The 24,978-nt window shown below is 40.3% G+C and overlaps 4 protein-coding genes across 13 annotated transcripts in view; 2 read left to right on the top strand and 2 right to left on the bottom strand.

Moving 5' to 3' along the window:
• The first annotated feature begins 160 nt into the window (after window positions 1–160).
• Window positions 161–9,715, top strand: cdca9 (cell division cycle associated 9). 2 transcript variants are annotated; one of them, XM_061699409.1, is made up of 10 exons: window positions 161–343; window positions 426–557; window positions 1,907–1,944; window positions 2,028–2,085; window positions 2,484–2,554; window positions 2,630–2,691; window positions 2,751–2,828; window positions 3,885–3,966; window positions 4,157–4,243; window positions 7,536–9,715. In XM_061699409.1, the coding sequence occupies exons 1-10, from the start codon at window positions 232–234 to the stop codon at window positions 7,605–7,607; spliced, it is 792 nt and encodes a 263-aa protein (XP_061555393.1). In that variant the 5' UTR covers window positions 161–231; the 3' UTR covers window positions 7,608–9,715. The 2 variants fall into 2 exon arrangements, with proteins under 2 accessions (XP_061555393.1, XP_061555394.1); XM_061699410.1 differs by lacking the exon at window positions 7,536–9,715 and adding an exon at window positions 4,351–6,161.
• Window positions 9,420–12,286, bottom strand: rpl28 (ribosomal protein L28). Of its 2 annotated transcripts, XM_061699416.1 has the most exons (5): window positions 12,262–12,286; window positions 10,919–11,006; window positions 10,516–10,639; window positions 9,625–9,743; window positions 9,420–9,556 (listed from the first exon to the last, which is right to left on the bottom strand). In XM_061699416.1, exons 2-5 carry the CDS (start codon window positions 10,997–10,999, stop codon window positions 9,467–9,469), a joined length of 414 nt encoding a protein of 137 aa, XP_061555400.1. In that variant the 5' UTR covers window positions 11,000–11,006; window positions 12,262–12,286; the 3' UTR covers window positions 9,420–9,466. The 2 variants fall into 2 exon arrangements, with proteins under 2 accessions (XP_061555400.1, XP_061555401.1); XM_061699417.1 differs by lacking the exon at window positions 12,262–12,286 and having other exon boundaries at window positions 9,420–9,536.
• On the top strand, window positions 11,094–18,034 carry LOC133414204 (polyadenylate-binding protein 4). Of its 4 annotated transcripts, none has more exons than XM_061699415.1 (7): window positions 11,094–11,458; window positions 13,056–13,201; window positions 13,279–13,399; window positions 14,060–14,172; window positions 14,269–14,368; window positions 15,520–15,641; window positions 15,979–18,034. In XM_061699415.1, the coding sequence occupies exons 2-7, from the start codon at window positions 13,111–13,113 to the stop codon at window positions 16,080–16,082; spliced, it is 651 nt and encodes a 216-aa protein (XP_061555399.1). In that variant the 5' UTR covers window positions 11,094–11,458; window positions 13,056–13,110; the 3' UTR covers window positions 16,083–18,034. The 4 variants fall into 4 exon arrangements, with proteins under 4 accessions (XP_061555399.1, XP_061555397.1, XP_061555396.1 ...); XM_061699413.1 differs by having other exon boundaries at window positions 11,094–12,602; XM_061699412.1 differs by having other exon boundaries at window positions 11,094–12,730.
• sec16a (SEC16 homolog A, endoplasmic reticulum export factor) overlaps window positions 17,568–24,978 on the bottom strand; it is a 21,140-nt gene continuing 13,729 nt past the window's right edge. The window contains exons 19-31 of one of the 5 annotated variants that reach the window (XM_061699404.1): window positions 24,711–24,903; window positions 24,196–24,632; window positions 24,080–24,127; window positions 23,273–23,437; window positions 22,728–22,814; window positions 22,571–22,654; window positions 22,355–22,475; window positions 20,843–20,983; window positions 20,655–20,734; window positions 19,867–19,938; window positions 19,521–19,580; window positions 18,561–18,622; window positions 17,568–18,494 (exon numbers count right to left, since the gene is read on the bottom strand). In XM_061699404.1, coding sequence (XP_061555388.1) covers window positions 18,569–18,622; window positions 19,521–19,580; window positions 19,867–19,938; window positions 20,655–20,734; window positions 20,843–20,983; window positions 22,355–22,475; window positions 22,571–22,654; window positions 22,728–22,814; window positions 23,273–23,437; window positions 24,080–24,127; window positions 24,196–24,632; window positions 24,711–24,903 — 1,542 coding nt within the window. In that variant the 3' untranslated portion in view covers window positions 17,568–18,494; window positions 18,561–18,568. Of the gene's footprint in view, window positions 18,495–18,560; window positions 18,623–19,520; window positions 19,581–19,866; window positions 19,939–20,654; window positions 20,735–20,842; window positions 20,984–22,354; window positions 22,476–22,570; window positions 22,655–22,727; window positions 22,815–23,272; window positions 23,438–24,079; window positions 24,128–24,195; window positions 24,633–24,710; window positions 24,904–24,978 lie in introns of those variants that run through there. The other 4 variants (XM_061699405.1, XM_061699406.1, XM_061699407.1 and 1 more) reach the window with 4 other exon arrangements.

The following is a 24,978-nucleotide window of genomic DNA, read 5'->3' as shown; positions in this document are numbered from 1 at the left end:
ATTTCTTTCATGTAAAACATTTTGCAGCAGGCACATTTAGAGGGCGCCTAAAAGCTTTCACTTTATTGAGGCAACCAATAGCTATTGTCCTTATTGGGTCGTTAATGTTACGTCTTCCATAACAGCCAATAGTAACGCTGCTTACTTGGGGAGTCGGCCAACACACGCCAGGTAAAATGGCGTTCTAACACAAACATTTTGTTTAGCATTTCTTCCACAAGGCCGGACAGAATGGCTCCGAAGCGGTCAAGAAACTCAGTCAAAGTCCGACACCAAGAAGAGTTGAGCAGGGAATTACGAAAACGCAAAATTACTCTCTTCATTCAGCAAGTTGAGAAAGAAGGTTATACGACGTGAACTCTGTTCCTTTTTACTCGTTCAGTCGTTGTCCTTATCTCAATGCCTTATTCAACTTTGACACGCAGCACAAGAGCGAATGTACGAACTGGTGAGCAGACTGGACAACTTGTTGGCAAATATCGACAGAGTGTTCAGCGTGGAGCTGATGAAGTTTCCGCCCTCAATTCGAAAGATGCGCGTTGGGGATTCTTTGACTGGTGAGTCGGATTTGGTGAGTCGGATAATGTACGTTAGTTGAAACATCGAGCAGGTTGGCCCGTTGCTGCGATGCGTAAGCGCTTTCGCCATACTGGATGTGGCAAACTCTTTATAGTCCAGGGGCCACATACAGCCTAATTTAATGTCAAAGGGGGCGGACCACTAACATTGTACCATATGTAATATAATAATGACAGCACGTTTTCCCCTTTGTTTTAATACAAAACACATACTTTGGGGGGGGGTTGGACTACTCAAGCACTGGGTAACTAGTGGTAACTTCTGGGTCATTTTTTGAGTTAGAGCATGAATGGTATAAAAAAATAAGTTAATCTCTAGATATGGCCCAACAATATCGCTTTCACTAAAACAATAAATGAAATAAAAATCATTATAAAATAACAAATAGAGGCAAATTTAGCCACTAGAAATTGTTTTAAACGAACTATTTGTTTACACTGGTGAAACAGCACAAAAGGCTGACTTGGCAGAGATGCTATGACAGCTGTTTTTTTGTGTTTTTTTCCTCTCTCTCCGTAGTGTGTAAGCCTGTCAACATTGCTACGACATTGTTAAAAGTAGCGAGTAGAGTGTAGCACAATGTCACTGAGGAAGAATAGCGGTCCTTCCTCAGCCTGATGAATCTACTTGTGACCTGTGAATGAGGAGAAGCGGTAAAGAAAACAGATGGATGAATGATTATAAATCCCCTGCCAAATATATATTTTTGTAACTTAGCATTTGCTGAAATACTCACACCCCTTTGCAGTATGTGCTCTTTCTATAATGCTGTAAAGATGGTGCCAAAGCCATGCCTAAACGGGTATTGGTCCCAAGGAAGTATGTTGAAGTGATCTCGACGGAGACAAGCTCAATGTTTGTCGCAAAGGAAAAGTTCAGCCTGTCTTGTTAGTGGAGACGCTTCACAGCGCTTACATGTACATGGACACTTTAGAGCAAAACATTTTCGGGGATGTATCTCTTACACTCGGTTTTTCTCTATTGGCGGTAGGTCTTGCAAATGGTGGCGGCTTAGTGTCGCTACGTTGGGTAAATTTTAGTTCAAAAGGAAAGTCTTGTTTGTTTGGAGGCTGGCTTCACCACAGGATTTCACAGTATGCTGAACATGCGTACGTGGCTATCGTATTGGACACAAAGTCAGCATATTGTAATGGTAAAACGATGTCACAGTCCAAGCAGCTTCACCGATCGCTGCGCTCGGCCGAATCCAATATGGCGGCAACATCGGCGTACGATTCGGCACTCGAGGCGGCATCTTTATGTATTATACGTCTATGAGTAGCCTGCACAAGGCTGTCGTTATGCTCTTTTTGTTCCCTTTTGGCAGAAGAAATGTCAGCCAGCGAGGTGTCATTAGCCGTGTGGGTGAGCTGCTGTGTGACTCGGCTGCCGCTTCGTCGAGCGGTGAGTAGAAGTAATGACGGCTCGCTCATGTGCTGTGATTGCAGGAGCAGGAGTCTCCCGAGATGAAGTGGCGGACCCTCGAGAGGGTGCCCAGCACAAGAGGTGATCAGAAACAATTATTACCTTTTTAAATGATGACAACTGCCAATAATACAAATACTGATTTAGAAAAAAAAACAAAAAACATATAAATGGAATTCAGTGGCTTTACCATTATTGATCAAATTCTATGAAAATGACATGTTTTTTTTCTCTGACTATAATCTCAGAGAATATATAAGTAGTATTACCTTAAGATATGAAATATGTTTACATTTTAAAGTAAAGCATTTCCAAAATGTTTTCAGGATTTTTGTTCTATACAAAACGTTTTTTTTATTTTAATTTGTTTAGGGACTAGATAGAAATTGACATTTTGTACGATAGTTGAGACTCATGCATACTGTACACCTTCGTGAATATATTTTTAATTCTTTCAATAATTGTTTTGACTTTCGAAGGAAAATCAGTTGATCCCGTCTTGGTTCAACCCTATTCGACTGGAAGGAACTCTCGCAAGACAACAGCCAAGGTACAGAAGCTCTCTCCACCTGCTGCTGCACTGTGACGTTGATTGCGCCTTTTTGTGTCTTTGTTGTTGTTTCAGGCGGACAAAGGAGCAAACAAAAGCCGGCCTTCAACCGGCAGCATCAGCGCGGGAAATCTGGGGTACGTCTCGCGGCGTGTCCACGCGTCACGTGCGTTTTAAGTCTTTCGCGTTTCCACAGGGCTTTGGCGAGCGCCTCGAAAGGACGCCGCTGGACGAAGCCCTGCGACGAGGCCGTGCCGTCCAAACGGAAACTCAGGTATTCGTGTGGTTTGTTTGTCATTCATGGATTTGATCCGTTAACGTTGATTGATGACGTTTCAGAGATTTATTCACATTAGAGACCTTTTGACCGGAGGTATGTGCTCCCAAGGTGCAAATAATGTGCCGAGGTCGTCTTGCTTCACCTGCGCAAGTCCCTGTGTGAGTTAGAAAGGGTGCAGCATTACTCTTGGACAACAGACACATGGACTAGCTGAGCCAAATCATATTAAATTGTTTTCCCAAAAGGGAGCACCAACTGGTACTTTTCACATCAGTTAAAAAAATATGTCAGGATCACAAATGCCTTTTTTTTTTTTTTTTTTTAATAAAAGAAAAGTATTTTAAAAACAAAAACACATTATTAACAGTGTCAATACTGTACTTCAGATGTATTTATTGCTCTTTGCATTGGCCTCAAAAATCCATGTCGCTAGGGCCCTCATGTACAGTATCGCTTTACTAACTTTTTAAATGATGATAATGGCGGAATGTTCTGGGGATTGAAAAATTAAAGGCAAAGCTTGTTTTGAATAATGTCCTTTGCTTTTTCTAGAAGGGGTAAAACACGATTAAAATCGGATTCAAATCAATAAATTAATAATATATTCCATCCATCCATTTTCTGAACCGCTTCTCCTCACTCGGGTCGCGGGCGTGCTGGAGCCTATCCCAGCTATCATCGGGCAGGAGGCGGGGTACACCCTCAACTGGTAGCAAGCCAATCGCAGGGCACATTCAACCAAACAACCATTGGCACTCACATTCCCACCTACGGGCAATTTAAAGTCGTCAATCAACCTACTACGCATGTTTTTGGGATGTGGGAGGAAACCGGAGTGCCCGGAGAAAACCCACGCAGGCACGGGGAGAACATGCAAACACCACACAGGCGGGGCCGGGGATTGAACCCCGGTCCTCAGAACTGTGAGGCAGACGCTCTAACCAGTCGTCCACCGTGCCGCCCAATAATTAATTTTTGTAAATAACATTTTATTTTTAAAGGCCTATCGCCCAGTCCTAGTAGCATCCCTAATTTGTTCTGCTTGTCTAGGTCCGTGTTCTCCACGGGGGACTTGGACTGCTCAGTGGCCGGATCCTCCGCACACATCACTGTAACCACAGGACGGGGACAGGTACTATTATTCTCATATTACAGCAACTTTTTTTCATTAAAAAAAATAAAATAAATGGTAATGTTACCTTTTTTAAAAGGGTCATTTTTAAGTCTGGTAAATGTTTGACAACCCCTGGAATACAAGACACCAATCCACCTTCTGTTGGCGCTTATGTGTTGGTTTGTCCTTTGTTTCTATTTGATGCCAGACCATGTGCTTTTCTGAAGAAACCAAGGACAAAATCGACTACAACTTGTTGGATGACGTGGCCTTGGGTCAAGTGCAGAAACTTTCGGTAAAGTGCCGCTTCAGCAGGCACTCTTTTAATTTGTTTTAAAAATGTTATTTTATTTTTTGGTAACAAGCAAATGTGGCTATAACTTTCTGTCTGACCTCACACAGAAACTGATAGAATACGTGTCGGGAAGAGGCCGCTGGCAGAAATGAATCACCACGTCTCTCTTTTCTTTTACCCTCTCAGTGTCTTTTGTTTTGTGGTAGGGATATTTTTATAATAAAGTGAATTATTGGCACAACGTGTGGATCACATGAGTACCATTAGACACATGCGAAATGCATGTTTCTTGCATTTCTAGACCAAGGGACACCCTTTAAAAAACAAATTAAGTCAAATATATAAAATATTTGAAATGAAGTAAGTCCGATTTTCTGAGAAGTAAATTTGACGTACTCAGAGCACAATAATTAGCGAATTTATAACCGTAATGAGTGATTCAATCATTTATTTGGTGATGAGAACACATTTGATGAGTGGGATGCTGCTGAGAAATTGAGTAAGAATGAAGGGACAGGCAGCACAAAAACTTAAGATTTAAATCAACTCGCAGGAGGAGGAAATCAACGGCAAGAAAAGATTAAAATAGTCGATTCAAATGTGGCAAAATAAATTAAATACGAACAGCACTTCACTGTTGATGTTTGGAATGATGCCCTGCAACAATTTGATGCTGCCGTTCAGTCAATGATCAACAGAGAGAGCACAGCAATGCCAGCCTGAGCGCTGGCACAGAAATAATATACAGGGTTGCAAAATGTAAAGCTTCAAGGCATGGTTTGGGTTTCAAAATAGGGTTTCAAGACAGGTGTGAGGTTTCAAAAAAGGCTTAGGCTTTCAAATTGTGGTTTAAACAGAGATAGGGTTTCGAAACAGAATTACGGTTTCAAGAGAGGGTTAGGTTTTCAAAGTCAGGTTTTAGAAAAAGAAAAAAAAAAAAAGGGGTTAGGGTTTCAAAGTATGGATTTAAAACTGGAACAAATAAGGGTTTTAACACAGGTTTTCAAGTTAGGTTTCAAAACGGATAGGATTTTAAATGAGGGTTTCTAAACCAGGGCTATTTTTCAAATTTGTGTTTCAAACAGGGTTAGGGTTTCAAAGTAGGGTTTTAAAACTGGGTTAGGGGTTCAAGTTGCGGTTTCAAATAAGGGTTTTATGACAGGGTTAGGGTTTCAAACACGGTTCGGGTTTCAAAGTAGGATTCCACATTTATTTATTTTGATTTTATTATTCTTTTTTTTTTTGCCAATGTCTTTGCCACAAAAGTGTTCTGTGTCAGTTGACTGTCTATTGTCGTACGAGAGCGGCTCCTACTACCGGAGACAAATTCTTTGTGTGTGTTTTTTTGGACATACTTGGCAAATAAAGATGATTCTGATTCTAAAACAGGGTTAGGGTTTCAAATTACACTTACAAATAAGGGTTTTAAGACACGCCTAGGATTTCAAATTAGGGTTTCAAAGGAGGGTTTCGAATAAGGGTCAGGGTTTCAAAGTAGGTTTCAAAACAGGGTTATGGTTTCAAAGTAGGGTTTCAAATAAGGGTCAGTGTTTCAGATTAGGTTTCAAAACAGGGTTAGGGTTTCAGATTAGTGTTTTAAAACAGGGTTAGGGTTTCAAATTACTGTTTCCAATAAGGGTTTTAAGACACGGGGTTTCAAAAAAGGTTTTCAAAACACAGCGTTTCAAATTAGGGTTTCAAAACAGGATTAGGATTTCAAAGTAAGGTTTCAAAACAGGGTTAGGGTTTCACAATAGGGTTTTAAGATAGGCTAGGGTTTCAAACAGGGTTTCAAAACAGGGTTAGTGTTTCAAATTAGGTTGTTAAAAAAGGGGTTAGGGTTTCAAAGTAGGGTTTCTAAACAGGGCTATGATTTCAAAGTAAAGTTTCCAAACTGGGTTAGGGTGTTAAAGTACTGTCTGTTTCAAAACAGGTTTATCCCGTTTTGAGAGAGTATTAGGGCTTCAAATTAGGGTTTCAAATCAAGGATAGAGTTTCAAATTAGAGTTTTAATACTGGGTTAGGGTTTCAAAACAGGGTTAGGGATTCAAATTATGGTTTCAAAACAGGGTTAGGGTTTCTAAATAGGGTTTCAAATAGGCTTGAGGTTTAAAGAGAGTTTTAGGGTTTCAAATCACAGTTACAAGACTGGGGTAGTGTTTCAAAGTAGGGTTTCAAAACAGGCTTTGGGTTTCAAAGTAGGGTTTTAAAGCAGTGGTAGGGTTTACAGTTGGATTTCAAAACAGGGTTAGGGTTTCAAATTAGGATTTAAAGAGGGTTTTAGTGTTTTAAAACAGTGTAGGGGATTTAAAACAGTGTTAGGGTTTCAAACAGGATTTAGGGTTTCAAATTAGGGATTCAAAACGATTAGGGTTTGAAATAGGGTTAGGTTTTAAAAATAGGGTCAGGGTTTCAGAGTAGGGGTTTAAAACAGGTTTAGAATTTGAAGTTAGGGTTTCAAAACAGAATGAGGGTTTAAAAAGAGGGTTAGAGTTTTAAAGTAGGGGTTTAAAACAGAGCTAGAATTTGAAATTAGGGTAAATTTTCAAAACAGGATTAGGGTTTCAAAGTAGTATTTCAAACACTCTGGGTTAGGATTTCAAATTGTAATTGTAATCATAAAAAAACTGACTTAGGTCCTACCTGTTGTTATCTAACATTGCAAAACCAGAAAATCTATGCTGGAGGACTAAATAGCATTGACATTCCCTTGGAAAGGTTTCGGAATCGGAACGAATCTTCACCGTCAAGCCCTCGGACATTGCGAGGGACGAGGAGCGTTATTTTGGCAATCGGTAAACAAGTAGTCTTTCAAGATCTTTAATGCCACGCCCATCTGAAGTTTACTGTCAAACATAAAACAGTTACACCATGTGTGTTTAATACAGTCAAACAATTGCCTGAAGAAAGGCCCAGCTAGCTTAATGCTAACATTAATTAGCATCCATGTTGCGGTGCTTCAACCCTTTACGCGACGGATTGAACACAAATGGTTGAGCAACATGAAGACAGGCAACACAACGGCACTCACAGTCGTATACTCTTTCTATCCTTTGTGCAGAATGACAAATATTAGCGCTGTACTGATGAGCTAAGAGGAGTTGAATTGTTATGAATCCCACACAGTTCTAGGACACACCCCGCTGCAATATGAGGACTCTTTGACTATAATGACAATGTTTTTTTTGGGGGGGTGAAAAGATTAATGATTGGATACATGAAAAACATCTGGCAAGAAAAAGTTTACCATCCATTTTTTTTCCCCCAAGTGAATCTTTTTCTCGATTCACAGGCTCAAGCAGGCCGTCGTCACCATCGTCGCCATCAGGAGCAGGCTGGGCCCGCCGTGGAGAGGCCCGGCTGAACTGTGCAGGTCACGTCCGCACAAGGCGTGTTCCAGAAGCACATGAGTCTCTGCGCTCACCGCTAATTGGAAAAGTAGAACAACAACAAAAACAATAATAATAATAATAATAATATTGCTGCTGATGATGGGATACACACCCAGCTGTGACCACTCTTCCCAGAGATGCTGGAAGGCTTCGCTGTGGTGCTCGTGATGTGTCGGGTCTACAAACACACAAGAGCTGAATGAAAAAGTATGCGTGCAATGCGGATGAATTGAAAATTGAATAAGATTTTGGGGTAATATTAATAATCAAAAATTCAATGAAGACAGGGAGAGATAAGATATTTTGAAAAATAAAAAAAAAATTCGGCTAATAAAGGATAAAAACTGGAAGAGTAAATAAAAAGTAAAATAATGAAAAATTAATACAACATAAATGCATTTCAATTTTAATAAATATATATATATATGATAATGAATATGTACGATAATTACAAAATGTTTGAATATACTAAACAAGACTAAACACATTTTTTTCATGTATATTAATTTAGCTAAAAACAAAAAGAGCTCCTTGCACATGATAAAATATTTGATTAAAAATACTTCAATTATTAAAAAATTATCATAGTACAGGAAGACAACTAAAATACAAATAAATTCAATAAATACAATAAAAATAAAATGCATTTGTATTTTAATTGAAATTGTGCGGCTTTTAGGATATTTATGAATGTTAAAATGCTGAGAATGAAATAAAAATGTAAAATTAAAGAAATATAAAAATGGAAATACCATAAAGTAAAGAGGACTGCGCTTGATGCAGTTAATTCTGCGAATTTAAGGATATTAATAATTGTTAACTTAGGACAAAGTAAAATAAAAAACAAATACAATATTTTTTAAAAACAAATAAACTCGTAAAATAAAGACAACCAAGCTTGAACACATTATTAAATTGTGTGGATTATAGGATCATGGCAATAAATGTTGGCAGCCAGGGAGGATTACAGACAGACATGAATAGGAAATGAAAAATGGACACCAAATATGAAACCATTGTGGACTCGGTTTTCACAAATTGACAAAAAAAGCCTCTTCCGTCATTCCTTCCAAATCAAAAACAAATTATTCTTCAAAATGCTCCTCGTAGGAACATTAAAGAGCAAGCGGCGCTACCGTCGGAGTGATGCCAGAGCATGCGTCGGAGCTTCCCGAGGGCTTGCGTGAGGTTCTCCAGCCGGTCGTGGAGGCGTATGTTCTCCTCGATGAGCTCGTGGATGGTGTCCTGCAGCTCAAAGGCGTCTCCCGGCAGAAGCACCAGCAGCACTGGCACGCTGACGAGGGCAAGCGACACCGACGCAGGCCCCGGCGGTGTCATGGCGAGCGACATGCAGGAACGCGACTCCAAGAGATTTGTTTGCCGCGATTGATTTGTGCACCGCGTTTTAACACAGAAGGGAGGAGGGGAAGCTTTACTTTCCAGTGTGATGGATGGAAAGCTGCCTGCGGGAGTGTTGCAAAAATCCATGCCACCATTGTACGTGTGCACACAGGCGGGAAGCTGACGTGTACACGGAAGCAGTGTTTTCCAACTTGTGTCGAGCCAAGGTGAGTATTTGACATTTGCAAAATCTCAAAGCACATTTCTTTTTGGGACGTTTTGGCAACACTGGCTAATAGAGCATTTACCTGTTCGGTTGCTATACACACTAGAATAGGTGGATGAAAAAAAGCTACATATGTAATGAATGATTTTTGAATGACGAATGACATTTGATCATCTTTAGCTTTCACCAAAAGAAAAAAAAGTACATGAAACCAAACTTTTTCCAAACAAAAAGCTTTTATTTTGAATTATACCGGCTCTGCATTTATGCGGTCTTGGCAGCCCTGGTGCGCTTCTTCTTGACCACTACGGGCTTCTGGCTCTTCAGGATGGCGCTGGCACGGCGCAGGGAGGCCTGAAGACATGACAACAAATAATAAGCTCCTGGTGAAAACATTTTTTTAAATAAAGAGCAACGCTGACCATGCACAGGTCCTTCCTATAGTTGTTCTTGCGAATGATGTGCCTCAGGCTGTTGAGAGTGGCGCGGGAGTTCTTGTTGATGGTGATCTTGTTGTAAGAAGTGGCTGGCTTGTTCTGACCTGTGGAGAAAAACAAACAAAAACAAACAAAAAACATCCTGTTAGCATGCAAGCTAAAATCCTTCAAAGCACTTTCGTACGAAGTATTTACATTAAAGCCAAGTCTGTAGTCAAATTCTTTTTTAAGTCCAGGGTCATAATGTTATGGCACCTTTTGCTCTGTAATTTCACATTCTCCACCATAAGTCAGCTTTACAGATACCACATCTGCAGTGTGATAGGGTAATGACTGGGCTATGTGCGGAGAGGTTAAGTCAAATGATAAAAGGCAGCGAACGTGAAAATTGTTTTTTATTAAAAAGACAAAAACAAGTACAAAATGTATATATCTAAAAAATTGTAATATAAAATAAAGGAGCTCACTGCTGAAAGACAATTCTGTGTATTTTACAATAAATCCTATCTGAACTAAAAAAAAAAGCTGAAAAGTCAAAGATCAAAAATCAAGTAGCATAATATAAATAAAATAGCCAGACTGAGCTTACTGCAGAAAAGCTAACTGGATTTTAGGATAATGAGAAATGCTCGCAGGAGGGTAAAAACAAAAATGCTACAGTAAGTATATTAATAATTTAAACAGCATTAAAAATGTACAATGCAATCTGGGAACTTGAGTACAGTTGTATGGTGGTAGAAAGAGTAATTTATTGTCTTGAGGGTGAAAGAGAAGCAATCTATTTGCCCACGTTCTTTTTCTTCTTCTTTTTTTAAACTCAGGGGCAGGGCATCCATTTGAGCAGAGGTGGACTAAATGGGGAAATAAACGCCATACCTGCACGCTTCTTGAGCACGACGACCACTCCTTTGCCGTCAGCCGCCGGCTGCACGCCCACCGTCTTCTTGTGCACCAGGCCGTTGAAGCGGAACGAGTTCCTGGCCTTCAGGTTGTTGGGCTCCTGCCGTTCAACACACCATCCGTATTGAGGGACGTTTCACACACAAACTTCTTGTGGGTTTGTAATTAATGTTTGGGTTGAAAAGGATCCTCGCACTTCAGGTGTATTTTTTTTTTTTTTTAAATCCAATTATCAGTAAGCCATTCATCTTAAAGAGTGACGATGTAAGATGAGTTTGAAATGCTACTTCAATGTTTTGGTATCAGTTTGGAGTGTTTAAGGTTTAAACCATTAACAAAGGCTCTTCTAATCATTTCTAGACAATTTCAGATGACTCACAGTGCTGTAGGTCTGTCCGTTCCTCTTGAGGAGGAAGCTGGAGCAGTTCCTGATCACCATCCACTGCAAGTGGGACGACATGATGAACCTGGACAATATTGGATATGATTAAATTCAACTTTTTTTTCAATATACAAATGCAGAAGAATATTCATACATGTCATCCAACACCACAAATGTCTAATTTTTTAGTTGTTCTACTCTTTCTACATTTCTCTATTGATTCAAACCATTCCAGAACATTCAACGACGGGCTACTGGTTAGCACATCTGCCTCACAGTTCTGTTCGGTTCAAATCCAGGCCCTGCCTGTGTGGAGTTTGCATGTTGTCCCCGTGCCTGCGTGGGTTTTCTCCGGGTACTCCGCTTTTCTCCGATATCCCAAAAACATGCGTGGTAGGTAGACTGAGGACTCTTAAATTGCTCGTAGGTGTGAATGTGAGTGCGAATGGTTGTCTATTTATATGTGCCCAACCAGTTCAGGGTGTACCCCGCCTCTCGAAGACAGCTGGGACAGGCTCCAGCACGCCTGTGACACTGGTGAGGATAAGCGGTACAGAAAATGGATGGATAAAGTTACCCATCGTTCCAATCCCAAATTCAAACAGTTCAGCTCATTCAAAACATCTTCGGAACAACTTTCAACATTAACATGAATTTAACACTTTTTACAATAGTTACCAAAATGAAGTGTTTTTTTACATTTGACCTCTTCCTCCATTTCCTAACCGATTTGAACCATTCCAACTTCAAACTGTTCCGCTCATTCAGGACATCTTGAGAAATACACCTACTTCTCAAAGGTTCTTAAACCTTTCACAATATCTCGACTGATTATTCCAAGTCTTACATTCTACATTTCATTTAATTCGACAGTATTTCAGCTTAGTGTCACCTTTCAAGAATTGAGAATTTACACAGAATTTGCATTCTCCTCTAGTTACATACAGTATGACAACGAAATGCGACATCAACGTAAATTGTACAATGCAAAGGTGACATGCAGACAAGCGAGCTCACCGAAATTAGTTATTAGGGGCTAACAGCAGAGCCAGTGCATGTGGGACTCCCTAAACCATGGTAGTATTTAAAAAAATAATAATAATAACATTCATAAACGGTGTGGTGGCCAAGAGCCCGTTTGCTAATGTTAGCCCCGGACGGCGAGACATAACCAACACGACGTTATTATTCCACCTTTTCAGGACATGGGTCCACTTACTATTATGTTAAGTAATAAATAATAACCACAGCAATAGTATCTTACACAAAAGTCCTAAATATATGTGGGGGGGAAACGTGAATTTTAGTACTAGTACTAGCAGCCGAAGCGACCACGTTACCTTTTAGCAGAAGAAAAGGAGCAGAGAAGGCGGAAACCGCTTTACGCCAACTCAACTAGCGATTAATCCGCGCTTCTCGTTAGATTTTTTTGAAAATAACGACCGCTTGACAATAAATTGCATTTTATTATATTTATTCATATAAAAATTGCGTATAAATTATGTTTCTACGATAAAACATGATATAAATGAAATTGTGTTAAGTTCTATTTGTTTACGAGAGAAGCGGATGAACACATTTCCACTTCATGCGTCGATGTTCCAGTACGTCATCATGATGCGCCTCGTGTTTATGAACGGTCGCTCGACATTCAAGTTGAATTAAATGAACGAATATTAAAGTAAGTGTATAACGTCGTTAGACATCGATAATATGGGTTCTTGTCGGATCGAATAGAAAAGTTGACGGAATTGGGAAAAGTCGCGAGAAATCGACACAGTTTGGTGTAAGCTCAAATCTCGAGAAAATGTAAGTCATTTGATCTATATTCTTGCATTACTTTTCAAGAGAGTAATCACAAAGTGCTTTACTGTAATTATGGAATACATTACTATCAAATACAGAACCACAACACTTTACAATTAATAAAAGTACAAAAAAACACACAAATCAAAGCCATAAATACAAATAATATATTCTCACTGGAATGTCTACAGAAACAAATGTGTTTGTAGCTGCTCTTTATAAATGTTCACTGAAAAGGCAGCTGTAAACTCAAAAGGAAGTACATTCCACAATTTGGGGGCAATGGACTGCGAGCCTCTATTACCCTTAGTTTTTAAACTTGTGTAAGGGATGTCAAGTAAAAGGCAGTCAACAGACCGCAGTGATAATAAATGTGAGGAAACATGGACAACGATGACAATATGGAGACACTTGGCGAGCAGCTATACACTCGGATTTTCCCCGCACAGAGCGAGCACGCTGGGAAACTGACAGGTGAGGGTGACTGTGTCATGTATGTTCTCTTCAAAAATAATAAGAATAATAATGCACGTATTTGTTTTTGCCTGCAGGTATGCTGCTGGAGCTTCCTGTTCCTGTCCTGATCAGGATGCTGCAGGATGAGGCCATGCTCGCTTTGGCCGTGGAGAAAGCAGTCAGAGCCCTGCAGGGGGATATGCACCAGGAGCCCAGGTACATGAAAAAAATACACTGGATGATAACATACTGGTTTAAAAAGATACAAATATTCTCGATTACAAATTGTATATTTTCATGATTAAAAAAGTCAGAATATTATGAGAATAAAGTTGTATATTTTCGGGATAGAGATAATATTAAGAGAATAAAGTTGAATATGTTAAAGAAACAAATTACACTCTTGAGATTAAAGTTGTAATACTGAGAGAATAAAGTCACACAGTTTCAAGATTCAAGTAATAATATTACAAGAAGAAAGTTGTATATTTTCGAGAGTAATATTGTGACTTTTGAGAATAAAGTCATATATTGGGGAGAAAAGCTGTATATATCAAAAATAAAATGCATCTTTATTTTTAGATAAAAAGTCAATGTAAAAAGGATAAAGGTGTATATTTTTGAGAAAGAAAGTTGCATATTTCTTTTAGGTTAATTTGGAGAATTAAATGACGTACAGTATTTTGGCGCATCAACATCACGTTATTATCTACGAAGGAGCATTAGGGCATTATTATCATTATCCTGCCTTCATTTCCCCGTGAAAAAGTATGACGTTATTCTCGTAATATGGCGAGAGTTTTTTTCCCCCCTGAAAATATATGACCTTATTGTCTTAAAATGTGTGTGGTTCTAATATTCCTCGGTATGTTGCAGCAAAATAACAAGTAAAGACGATGACGACGAATCCGTGTCTTCTGACTCTTTGGGCGAGCAGCTTTTTGACCTGGTTGATGTTTACAACACTGGCTACTCACAGAAAATCACAGGTTCGTCATCTTTCTGACAGCAAAGACACAAATCCACATTTTTTTTTCTGACTTGAAATCACTGCATACAAATGTGATTGTATTGAATTCCGCAAGGGATGTTACTGGAGCAGGACAAGGAGGCCGTGTTAAAGCTTCTGTCAGATCCCAAACAGCTGGAAACACAGGTCAACACAGCGCTCAAGACCTTAAAACAGTATGCACTTACTTTTTCCCATGTTTGCAAAAGTGGAAACTCTAAGGTCAAACAAGTATATTGGGGCTGCAATTCATGCTTATTTTAGTAATCAAGATTATTTTTTCCATTAATCGATGAATTGGACAAAAAACATTTCAATTTCCATCCCTTTATTCAAAAACAGGACATTATTTCAAATTGACAGTGGAGAAAATGCAGAATCATAAATTGATTCAGTTACGTCAGAAAAGCTGCAAAAAATTTGATGATTGTTTACCAAAGTTAAATCAGATGTTTGGAAAAGTCTTATTTTGATTAAACACAAAGATAATCAGTCTGCTTTCATGGAGGACTTTATATTTACTGTTGAGAGGTGGAAATTCTGAGGATTTAGACAATTTGATGTTGCACAATGTCTCTATACGATTAATCGATTATCAAAATAGTTTTTGATTAATTTGATGATCAAATAGTTGTCGATTAATGGATTCATTGTATCACCTTAAATACCAATAGGCAATACAAACCACAAAACAAAAGATAACCATATATTTATAATTCGAAATATAAAGTACAATTGTAATATAAAAAATGATATGCTGTGGTCCAATTAAAAAAAATAAAAAATATATAACTTTAAAAAGCTGCGGGACAATACACATTTTTACATTTTGTTTTAGAATGTTTGTAATCCTAACCCTAACCTAATGCAAAATTTCAAAATTATTTTGGAATATGCTCCAGGCCAATTAAAAATATATACATATTTTTAAAATGGGAAAAAAGGTAGATAAACTGGTTAATAAAAATGAAAAAGTAAATAAAAGATGTCCTGTATCTTATATCTATGTACCACAGCCTCCTCCCAAAAAAACACACCAAAAAACACCCCCCCCAAAAAATTGACAACTTTAAAAAAAGTATATACAGTATGTAAAGTATCAAACCATTTTGAATACACCAGAGGATTATAATAAACAAGTAGCACACAACTGCTTTAAATGCTCACTTAGTTGGAGTTTGGCCAAATTCCAGATTGTTTGAATTCAGGCCCATTGCAATGTGGAGATTCCACTGCAATCACATTCTCAAGTATTAAAACTGTTAAAACTGATCTCACTATTCTGATTGGTGTGCGTGTGTGTGTGTGTGTGTGTGTGTGCACGCAGGCAGCATGCGGAGGTGACGGATGTCAGCGACACGTCGGACGCGGAGGACACCGAAGGGTTGGGCGAGAAGCTCTTCTTGCAGGTGGAGGAACTGGACCAGCTTCAGGCGCATGAAATCACCGGTGAGCCACAGAGACAACAGGATTTGCACCGTTTTAAGCTAAACGATATCACTAAAAAAAGAATCGAATATCAAAGTAGTTGTCAATTGATTTGATAATTGAATATCTGTTGATTACTCAATTAATTGCTGCACCTCTAAAATGTATTAAGGATTGTGTTTATAGAGACACTTTGAGTTTTGTCGTTGTCATTTGCTTTTTTTTTTTTGTAGAGGGAAAAAAAGCGGTTATAATTGGCAGTTGGATTTTATTTGGGGCTTATATATATTGGGAGATTTTATTTTAAGGGCATATCGCCCAGCCCTCATCACTGTATAATTTTTTTGTGTGTGTGTAGGTATGCTACTGGAGATGGATGCGGGTGTTCTCCACCAGCTTCTTAGAGAGCGCACCATGTTGGAGGCTGCTGTTCACAAAGCAAAAGCAGCCCTCAGCACATAAAATATTGGAATATTTGACGAGTAAAAGTTAAAGGGTATGTGCTTATATCGAGTCTATCCATCCATCCATCCATTTTCTACCGCTTATCCGAGGTCGGGTCGCGGGGGCAGTAGCTTTAGAAGGGACGCCCAGGCTTCCCTCTCCCCAGCCACTTCATCCAGCTCTTCCGGGGGGATCCCGAGGCGTTCCCAGGCCAGCCGAAAGACGTAGTCTCTCCAGCGTGTCCTTGGTCGTCCCCGGGGTGTCCTCCCGGTGGGACGTGCCCGGAACATCTCACCGGGGAGGCGTCCGGGAGGCATCCGAATCAGACGCCCCAGCCACCTTATCTAGGTCCTCTCGATGCGGAGGAGCAGCGGCTCTACTCCGAGCTCCTCCCGGATGACCGAGCTTCTCACCCTATCTCTAAGGGAGATCCCGGACACCCTGCGGAGGAAACTCATTTCGGCCGCTTGTATCCGGGATCTTGTTCTTTCGGTCACGACCCACAGCTCGTGACCATAGGTGAGGGTAGGAACGTAGATCGACCTGTAAATTGAGAGCTTCGCCTTTTGGCTTCGCTCCTTCTTTACCACAACGGACCGATACAAAGTCCGCATCACTGCAGAGGCTACACCGATCCGCCTGTCGATCTCCCGTTCTATTCTTCCCCCACTCGTGAACAAGACCCCAAGATACTTGAACTCCTCCACTTGGGGCAGGATCTCATCCCCGACCTGGAGAGGGCACGCCACCCTTTTCTGACTGAGGACCATGGTCTCAGATTTGGAGGTGCTGATTCTCATCCCATATATCGAGTCTAATGAGTAAATAATATGTTGCAGCTTTGCGATTGATTTTAATTGTGTGAACTGTGACTTGTTTTGCAGCCTGTTTGTGGATTTAATGAATTAAGCCACCCTGCAAGGTGTGTTTTTCTGACATCCTGTCAATTTTTGCACATACTGTACTGTAATTTATAATGTTTTGAGATTCTGTTCTGTTTATGGAAAATTGACTTTTTAATGTTGGGTCTCTGGAGGACCTGCTCACTCATACAACATAGTAAATCTTTAGTTATCTGGCTATTTCTGAAAGTGTGTCTGTCATATTCATCAGCAGCTGATAATGTTAGAATAGCGTTGGACAATTTCATGCAGCAATTATTCTGCACCCAAACATTTGTTCTGTTTTAAATTCTTCACACTTTTTCACACCTTCCACATTTCTTAAGTTTCCATTTGCCACATTCCGAAAACTCCCAACTTTCCAGTGAATCAACTATTTTCCATATTCGGAAAAACACTCAAATTCAAGATATTTAACATTTACCTCCTTCTTCTACATTTCTTGACCAAATCCAAAATACTCTAAAATTCTACATTTCAACAATTCTAATTACAAAATTTCCACAGCATTTCAAAATTAATGCACAATTTCTACAGAAATTGCATTCTTGAGTTTCATGTAGACTCCACATGTAAAGGAAACAGACACGTTTCAAAGTGCTCGAGCGCAAAAATACCTTTATTAAGTATTTGCCTTATATTTTACATGATCAATTTGCTGAAACAAAAGGGGATCTTTTCAAATGAAGTTTACAAAAGAAAACAAAAAAATGGAATTAATATGAGGTGAGCTGAGGGACTGGGGCTGAGAAGTAATTCCATTAAAAATCATGTAAGTAGTAAATTACAGTATGTGTACTTAAAAGTACAACTTGCTCTTGTTTCACAATGTGGATTTGTAGTAGAGGTCGTTAACAAACGGGAATTTGCATTGAATGCTTCTCATCAAAGCTATTCACACAAAAATTGGTTTTCCACACACTCGCGCGCACACACACACACTTTTATCCCTAAAGCTCATAAATACAATCAATCTGACATACAAACATTTGGATAGATTATTATTTTTTTTGCACATGTTGGTTCATTAAAAGATATTTCGACTTCAAAGTTGAGTCGTTTGATTGACAGGAGGGCGTTTAAATAAATATGTGGAAACATGCAGCGTCCTCACATCCAGTCTCGTTCCTTTTAGGGGGTAGGGGGCACAGCAGACAATGTGCTACTAGACAAGTGGTTCAAATGTCTCCAGAAGAACATCATTGAGGGCACCACATGAAATTAATTTAAAAAAAAAACATCCTTTCTAGAATCAGCCGCACGTTAAAGACACGAAAGGGAGAAGAAACAGGAGGCTGCTTGTGCCAACAGTAAAGCTGAGAGCTTTTATTTGTACACTAAATGATGGCCGTGTAATAGTTCTGCTTATAAAAAAAAAAAAAAAAAAAAAAAAACAACACACCAGGCGTGTTTAAAAATAGACTTTAAAGAGTGACTGGGCTGTTCGTTCGGAGAGAAAGCAGCACGTCCGCTTCACGCTTATCGGCTTCCAGGTAGCGGAAGTCGTCTGTTTACAAGATGGTGGCGTCTGTGGAAAGAACACACACAAACAATTTCTATAAACTGCAGTCAAAAAGAAACTATTTGTCATTACCTGTTCGGTTATAAAAAGCCGCCGCCCCCTACAGGTGCATTTCTCAGGCCTGGATGATGACTCTGCAACGACAAGCGACAGTTACAATAGTGGCCATTGCTATGATCTTTGTGGCCGTAACATAAAAAAAAAAACCAAAGGACTCTCAGAGCCAATGTCAAATTTTATATACACAAGCCAAGCAAAGGTTGTAAATTATTCCTAGTTTTAAATGCACAGTGGAAGTAATGTTTCACTTTGTTTAGTAACCGTGCAAACTATATGGAAGGTTAATGGAGCTGCTTGCAGTCAACAACATACTGATGACATGTCTCCAGCATGCTTCACTCTCTGACCATTGGCTCGCAAATATGCCTTATTTTGGACAAAGGACTGTTTGACCAGTGACGAACAAAAATAATTTACTCTGACCATTGACTACCCAGCATGCTTCACTCTGACAATGGCTAAGTCGACACGCGTCACTGTGACCAATCAGTGCTCAGCATGTTTCACTTTCTTACCAATGACTAAAACGCTTCGCTTTCCGACCAATGCCTTCCCAGCATACTTCAATCTCTAACCAGTAACTCCTCTGTGAACATCCACAGTATTTAATAAAATGTTTGAGGACCATGTATGGTCAAATCCATTGAAATGCCTTCATTTAACAGTTGCCAAGAGATTTCCTTAAGGACACCTAAGAATAACTTCAAAGAATGAATATGTTAAAAACTTTTTTTTTTAAAAAAAACCTTAATTCAATTAATTTTACATAATTCAGACTTTTCAAAAGTAGTTTATAATAAATGCTGGAGACAACAGGCAGGTAAGCAGGCACACATCCCACATTAGACATCCGGTCGAAGCGTGCTACTAGCGATGCAACAAGCACGGGCGGGCGGGCAGGTGACGACGAGGTCAGTGGGAAAGGCGGGACGGAAACAGTTGAAAACCTCAACAACAACAAAACAAAGGTACCTGGTTTAAATGCTGACTCACTTCTCGTGATAAAGAGCTCATTGAGCTAGAACGTGAGAGCTGAGGACAGCAGGAGAGGGAATAAACAAGAAAACAAACCACAAAGCCTTATTAATCATCTCCCATGCATCGGATTAAGTCGGGGCTAATTGTGGGCGCGGGACGGAGGAAGAACTGTGGATATGATTGTCAAAAAAAAGACGAAGAGAACTGGGATTAAAGAGCAAACAATTTGACCACTGAGCGAGATTATGAGCGGAGACTTTAAATGGACATGCTATTATGATGATGTCACGTGCTCACAGTCGGCCGTTAGGTGTGAAGCATCCCAAGCAATTCTTCTCACCTCTCCAGAATGTGAGCCGTCGAGGGCAGGAGGGCCTTGCGGCACGGGCGGTAACAGCGTTGGATTGAACATCTGGACGGTTTTAAGAGAGCGAGGAGAGTAAAGGAGAGCGAAAGGGTTAGGGTTCACACTACTGACAGCGTTTCTGCAGGACCCACCAACTCAAATGTAAGAGAATTAGGAACTAAATTTAACACCTTCATCATGCAGTGTTGCAAAGCAGTGGTCATTTTCCAGTACATTTCCGGAAAGTTTCCTATAAATTTCGATGGGAAGTTTAAGTCCCTTTAACTCATGCCCTGAGTTCCCTGTTTTGCCAGCCATTTTAGAGCATTTGACTTTCAAGACCCAAAGACTATTGTGCTCTGTGACAACATAAGCACCACATATACAAAAAAAAAAAAAAAAAAAAAGACTAGACTCTGACAGTACATTTGAATGCAAAATCAAATTCTCTCAGATTGTTCAATTGAATTGATAGGATAATTGATTCCAAAAAAATATTCGATAGTGACAGCCCTAAAAAGCTATACGCTGCATTTCCATGAAATAGAAACACCCCCCAAAATCAGAAAGTGGGACAAGTGGCTGTTAAGTGTACTGTAGTTGTTTATCCTTTGTGCATTTTGACAGAACAACAGAAACCTCGTTTTAAATTTTGCAAAACAATGCATGTGTCTCCTTGAAGACTTTTTACGGCCTTAATTTTACATTTTCCGACTTACAACTTTTAAAGACCCAGCATAAACATTTTTCCAAATTCTCCAAGAGAAAAAATAAGCATATACCTGTGGAACAGAGGTGTTTGGTGACAGCTGCTCCTGATTTCCTCCTTCGCTGCCTTCTCGAGGTTGTTGATCATTGGGAGCTATAGCAGAACAGTGATCAAGCAATAATACTGTAAACGATTCACTCCTTAATTGTACTGTAAAGTAACAGTTTTTTTTTTTAAGGGGGGGGGGGGGGGGTCACACACCTGAACTAGGCACAAATAGGTTGGTGGGCATGGGCATCGGTGCGAGAGGAGCAAAGAGGACCATAGGAGGAGCAGGAGCCATCCCGGCTGCTTTGGCACCTCCACCGGGGTTCAGCACATCCACATATCTGCTCTTCAAGCCTGAGGAGGAGGGAACCGCAAACACGGTCAAATACATTACAGTAAACCCCCACTTTTCGCAGGCGGACAGTTTAAACCGTAAGTATACCACAAATTACAAATCCCAATCACAGTAAGTAATTTAAAATGTACAACATTCCCCTGGGGAAAAAAAAAAAAAAAAAAGTTAAAATTTTTCCCTTGACTCATACAAAGCTTGTTTACTTGCATGTTTTACCTCAACACACTTCCTTGACATTACTTTCCTATTCATACAGGGCTTTGTAGCCATCTTGGAGCTAAAAAAAATAAATGCTAATAGTTGAGTTTTTCAGCAAATGGGTCATTCTGATATAATTTGATCAAAATGGTAACGACACTTGTAAACGAAAAAAAAGATTTCTAATTTAGCAAATGTTTATGTAGCCTTGCTTTTTATTTTTTTTTTTTTTTTTTATAAATAGGTAAATGTCTCCCATGCTGAAACAGCCATGCTTGAAGTCCTATTTTTAAAAGGTTATGGATTTAAAATGTTAGGCAATCACAGTAAAGTCAATCTTTACTGACAGAGCAAACAGTGGTGACCTACTGAAAGCCACTTCTCGCATAACAGTAAAGACAAACATGCATAACGGTAAAGACAGCTTCATAAAAATCATGTGAGTCGCACAATTTACATATGTAGCCCTTCAAGCTCTGCGGATACAAGTACATAAATAATCCTAAGCACTCATCAAACCCATTACACTCTTGTCTTTATACAAATGCAATAATGGTAAATTGCATTAATGCAGTTCTGAGTTTCACAAATTAAAAAATATCTGAGAAATAACCACTTATTTTGAAACATCATATTGAGGCCCTTTCCAGTGGCATTAACAGTAAAGACAGCATGAGGGACAGAGACGGATCATTTGTAAAAGTTAAAGAACCACAAAAAAATAATCTTCAGCAAGATCCATTTGTGTTAGTTTTCATGGAAAAGCCAGACGACGCAGAAGGAGAGCAACCCTATATATCCAAACATTTAATTAGCATTTTCAGAAAACATGTTGCAAATCATGAAACTTTATTTGGGACACATAACGGTAAAAACATTTTGGCATTAGAAGTTTGACAAATATTCCTTCAGAATGTTTTTTTCGTAGAAAAATTTGTTACCGTTTGAATAACAACAACTGCCAATATTGAAATACTCAGATCAGTAAAATTAATTGATGTTCAAAAGGACATTCAGTGGGCTACATCTTTACCATTATAGATCTATTTATATGAAAATGACCTTGATGGCTGAGGATCAATTCCATAGAAAAAAACTAATACGTATGTGGGGGTTTCACAGCTGCTGGAGATGGACTGCTTTAAAAGGTTCTGTGTGATCTTTTGTCTTACCAGCTCTCCTAGAGAACATGTTGACTGGAGGGCCGCTGCTCGGGGGTGCAGCTGGCCCTGAAGGAACAGGCATGGGAGCCATTTTGGGGAACCCAGAGGGAGGTGGTGCAAGGGGTTTACTCTTAACATGTGGGGGGGGGGAAAGAGGAGAAGAAGAAGAAGAATTTTTTTTTTTTTTTTTTACAATTACTAAGTACGTACGACAAAGTGCCACACCTTGATAAATAGATACGTTGTACAGACCTCTTCCTCAGGCTCATTCAAGTCAACCCATTTCTGCTTCTTTTCGTCCCACACGATCTGACAAAGACAGTGACTGTCAGCGCCGATCACAGGCTTGAAAAGAAGAGTTATACAAACAACTGTGGCTTACAGATTTGTTTTTGTCGTCCGGTAAGTGAGCCTCATTCTTGCCCTTCCTGTAAAGCCAAGTCGTGAGCCAGCCCACACCGCCGCCACTCTGCGTGTCAATGAGACAGACCTTTAGAGATCACTTGCTATTAAGATATACCAATCACAACAAATTAGGGATATTTAGCTTCCGGGTAATATTTCAGGACGAACCTGAAATGCACTAACCTTTAACAAGTTCACCTAATTTGACCATTGTCCCATCTTTCCATACTTTTTGCGCAACTTGATGTTCTCTACCAAGTCACAGAAAGGCAAAGAAATGGACATCCCTGTGAATCTTCATTTATCCAACACCTATTGTGAATTTTGTTCAGCTCCTTGTTAGAGAATAGAACAGTTCGACGTGAAATCAAAAGATTAGACAGGGTCAAATTAAGTTCACCTGAAAGGTTACAGTGCATTTTAGGTTCATATTGAAATTGACCCGAAAGCCCAATATTTCGAACTTTGTGTGAGTACCTGTACTGTAAAGGTATATCAGAATATCTGCGTGACAAAATGAACCTTTTTGGAAGAGTCTTTCTTGGCTTTTTTAGTCTCCTCTTTGCGGGGCTGCTCAGGAATAGAGGGAGGTGGAGGAGAAGCCTGTTTGACAGCCGAATTGCTCCTGTCGCGCCCGCCAGAGTGAGTTGATGACTCTGAAGTGGTGCGAGAGCGTCGTCCCGAGGCCTAAGAATCAGGAAACGCGTGTTAGACTCACTGGTCAACACACTGCACTATACAGCTTGCTACTACAGAGCTGGTTGCTTTTCTTTTTGTATTAACTTGCTTTCTGGCATAAACTCTGAAGTACAGCAAGATGTCACTTGCAGAGTGTCAATTTTAGCACATTGGTGGATTTGGTATTAGAGGGATCAACATTTCGGACAGTGTTGATCCCCACACCACTCAATCAGTCATAATGGCGTTGCAGCACAGCACACCCGTAGGTCATTTTGTTGTATTTCTGTGTATTTTCACTTGGAAATACCACTCCATGTTGGTCAAGATCTTCTGAGTTTAGGATTATGCTGCGAAAAGACTAACGGGAAGCGAACCAAAACTGCAGCCCCGGAGCCCGAGCATGCCTTCAACAAAAAAAGAACAGTCTGTTTGCCTTGATTCCACCTTGGCGGATTACCCTGACCTGGATGACTGAGAATCTACACACACAGCATATAAAACTACTTTTCAGCCAGCATCAACGTCCCACTTCCCTTCATACCGTCATGCAGGATTTACCAAGACTCATAAATCCCAAAGTTAATTTATTCATTAAAATAATTTTGAAAAGATTCCAACTAAAGTATTTAGTCAATTTCAGGAACTCACCCGGTGCACTGAAGACTGTGACGTGGTCCTCGATCTCCTGCCAGGAGCCTGAACAAAAGACTGAGTTGTAAGCAATGCAAGTCAACCAGGTGTTTAAAAGGAATTACAGCCCTGACCAGCTGTGCCATGTGGTCATAGAAGTCCATCTGCGGTGTGAGGGAGCTTCTGTGCGGGGAGATCGGTTGGTTGATCTGCATCTCTGGTGGTGTGCCCATGTGCCCGGGCGAAGGCGGCACGTGTGCCGGCATCTGGAGCGGCGAGTGGCTCCCTTGCACAGGTGAATGGGGCACTTGGGGCGGGGGCATGAGGGGTGACATCTGGCCCATATGAGGGGGCGGGGGCGGGGGCCCGGGATGCTGGTGAGCTCCCGGGTACATTGCCGACTGCATGGGTGGAGGCTGGAAGTGGGGAGGCGCATAGGCCAGATCGTGCGGAGGGTAGCCTGACACAGGAACATGACCGGCTGGCCCGCTGGGTGGTACTGGGTAGAACTGTGGCATATCGCAGGGGGGTTGAGGCGGGGCCATTCCGTCTTGGAGGATGGAGGTGGGCGCTAACAGAAAGGAGAGATTGCGCAAATTCAGGACAGGGTTAATAACAACCAATGAATTCATCACACTGATACACAAACCTGGAGGCATGAGCTGTACTCCCTGCGGTGTAGGCCCAGGCAGTAACGAGCTCATCAATGGATTGCCTGAACCAGAACCGTCCAACTCGTCGTTGGGCTCCGCTGGAATGGGCAGATCCAGGTCCGAGCTGGGGCTGCTGCTGGTGAATTGTGTGGGACTTCTTCTGTCAGCACTGTAGGTAACTGTCCCCGTCTAAAGAAGAATACGAGAAGCATGAGTTTCTTTTTTTAGTCCATAACACACTTTTTGGAACACTTAATAATTGTT

This window comes from Phycodurus eques, chromosome 15 (genome assembly GCF_024500275.1).
Source record: "Phycodurus eques isolate BA_2022a chromosome 15, UOR_Pequ_1.1, whole genome shotgun sequence".
NCBI classification, from domain to species: Eukaryota; Metazoa; Chordata; class Actinopteri; order Syngnathiformes; family Syngnathidae; genus Phycodurus; species Phycodurus eques.
This window is presented reverse-complemented; position numbering and strand designations above follow the sequence as displayed.

Coding starts and splice junctions, on each gene's coding strand:
- cdca9 (XM_061699409.1), top strand. CDS start 232: ATGGCTCCGAAGCGGTCAAGAAACTCAGTCAAAGTCCGACACCAAGAA. Junction 1,945..2,027: donor AGGTGTCATTAGCCGTGTGG/GTGAGCTGCTGT, acceptor CTGTGATTGCAG/GAGCAGGAGTCTCCCGAGAT. Junction 2,692..2,750: donor ATCAGCGCGGGAAATCTGGG/GTACGTCTCGCG, acceptor GCGTTTCCACAG/GGCTTTGGCGAGCGCCTCGA.
- rpl28 (XM_061699416.1), bottom strand. CDS start 10,999: ATGTCGTCCCACTTGCAGTGGATGGTGATCAGGAACTGCTCCAGCTTC. Junction 9,744..10,515: donor CGTGCTCAAGAAGCGTGCAG/GTATGGCGTTTA, acceptor TTTTCTCCACAG/GTCAGAACAAGCCAGCCACT. Junction 9,557..9,624: donor ATAGGAAGGACCTGTGCATG/GTCAGCGTTGCT, acceptor TCATGTCTTCAG/GCCTCCCTGCGCCGTGCCAG.
- LOC133414204 (XM_061699415.1), top strand. CDS start 13,111: ATGGACAACGATGACAATATGGAGACACTTGGCGAGCAGCTATACACT. Junction 13,202..13,278: donor GCACGCTGGGAAACTGACAG/GTGAGGGTGACT, acceptor TTTTGCCTGCAG/GTATGCTGCTGGAGCTTCCT. Junction 15,642..15,978: donor TCAGGCGCATGAAATCACCG/GTGAGCCACAGA, acceptor GTGTGTGTGTAG/GTATGCTACTGGAGATGGAT.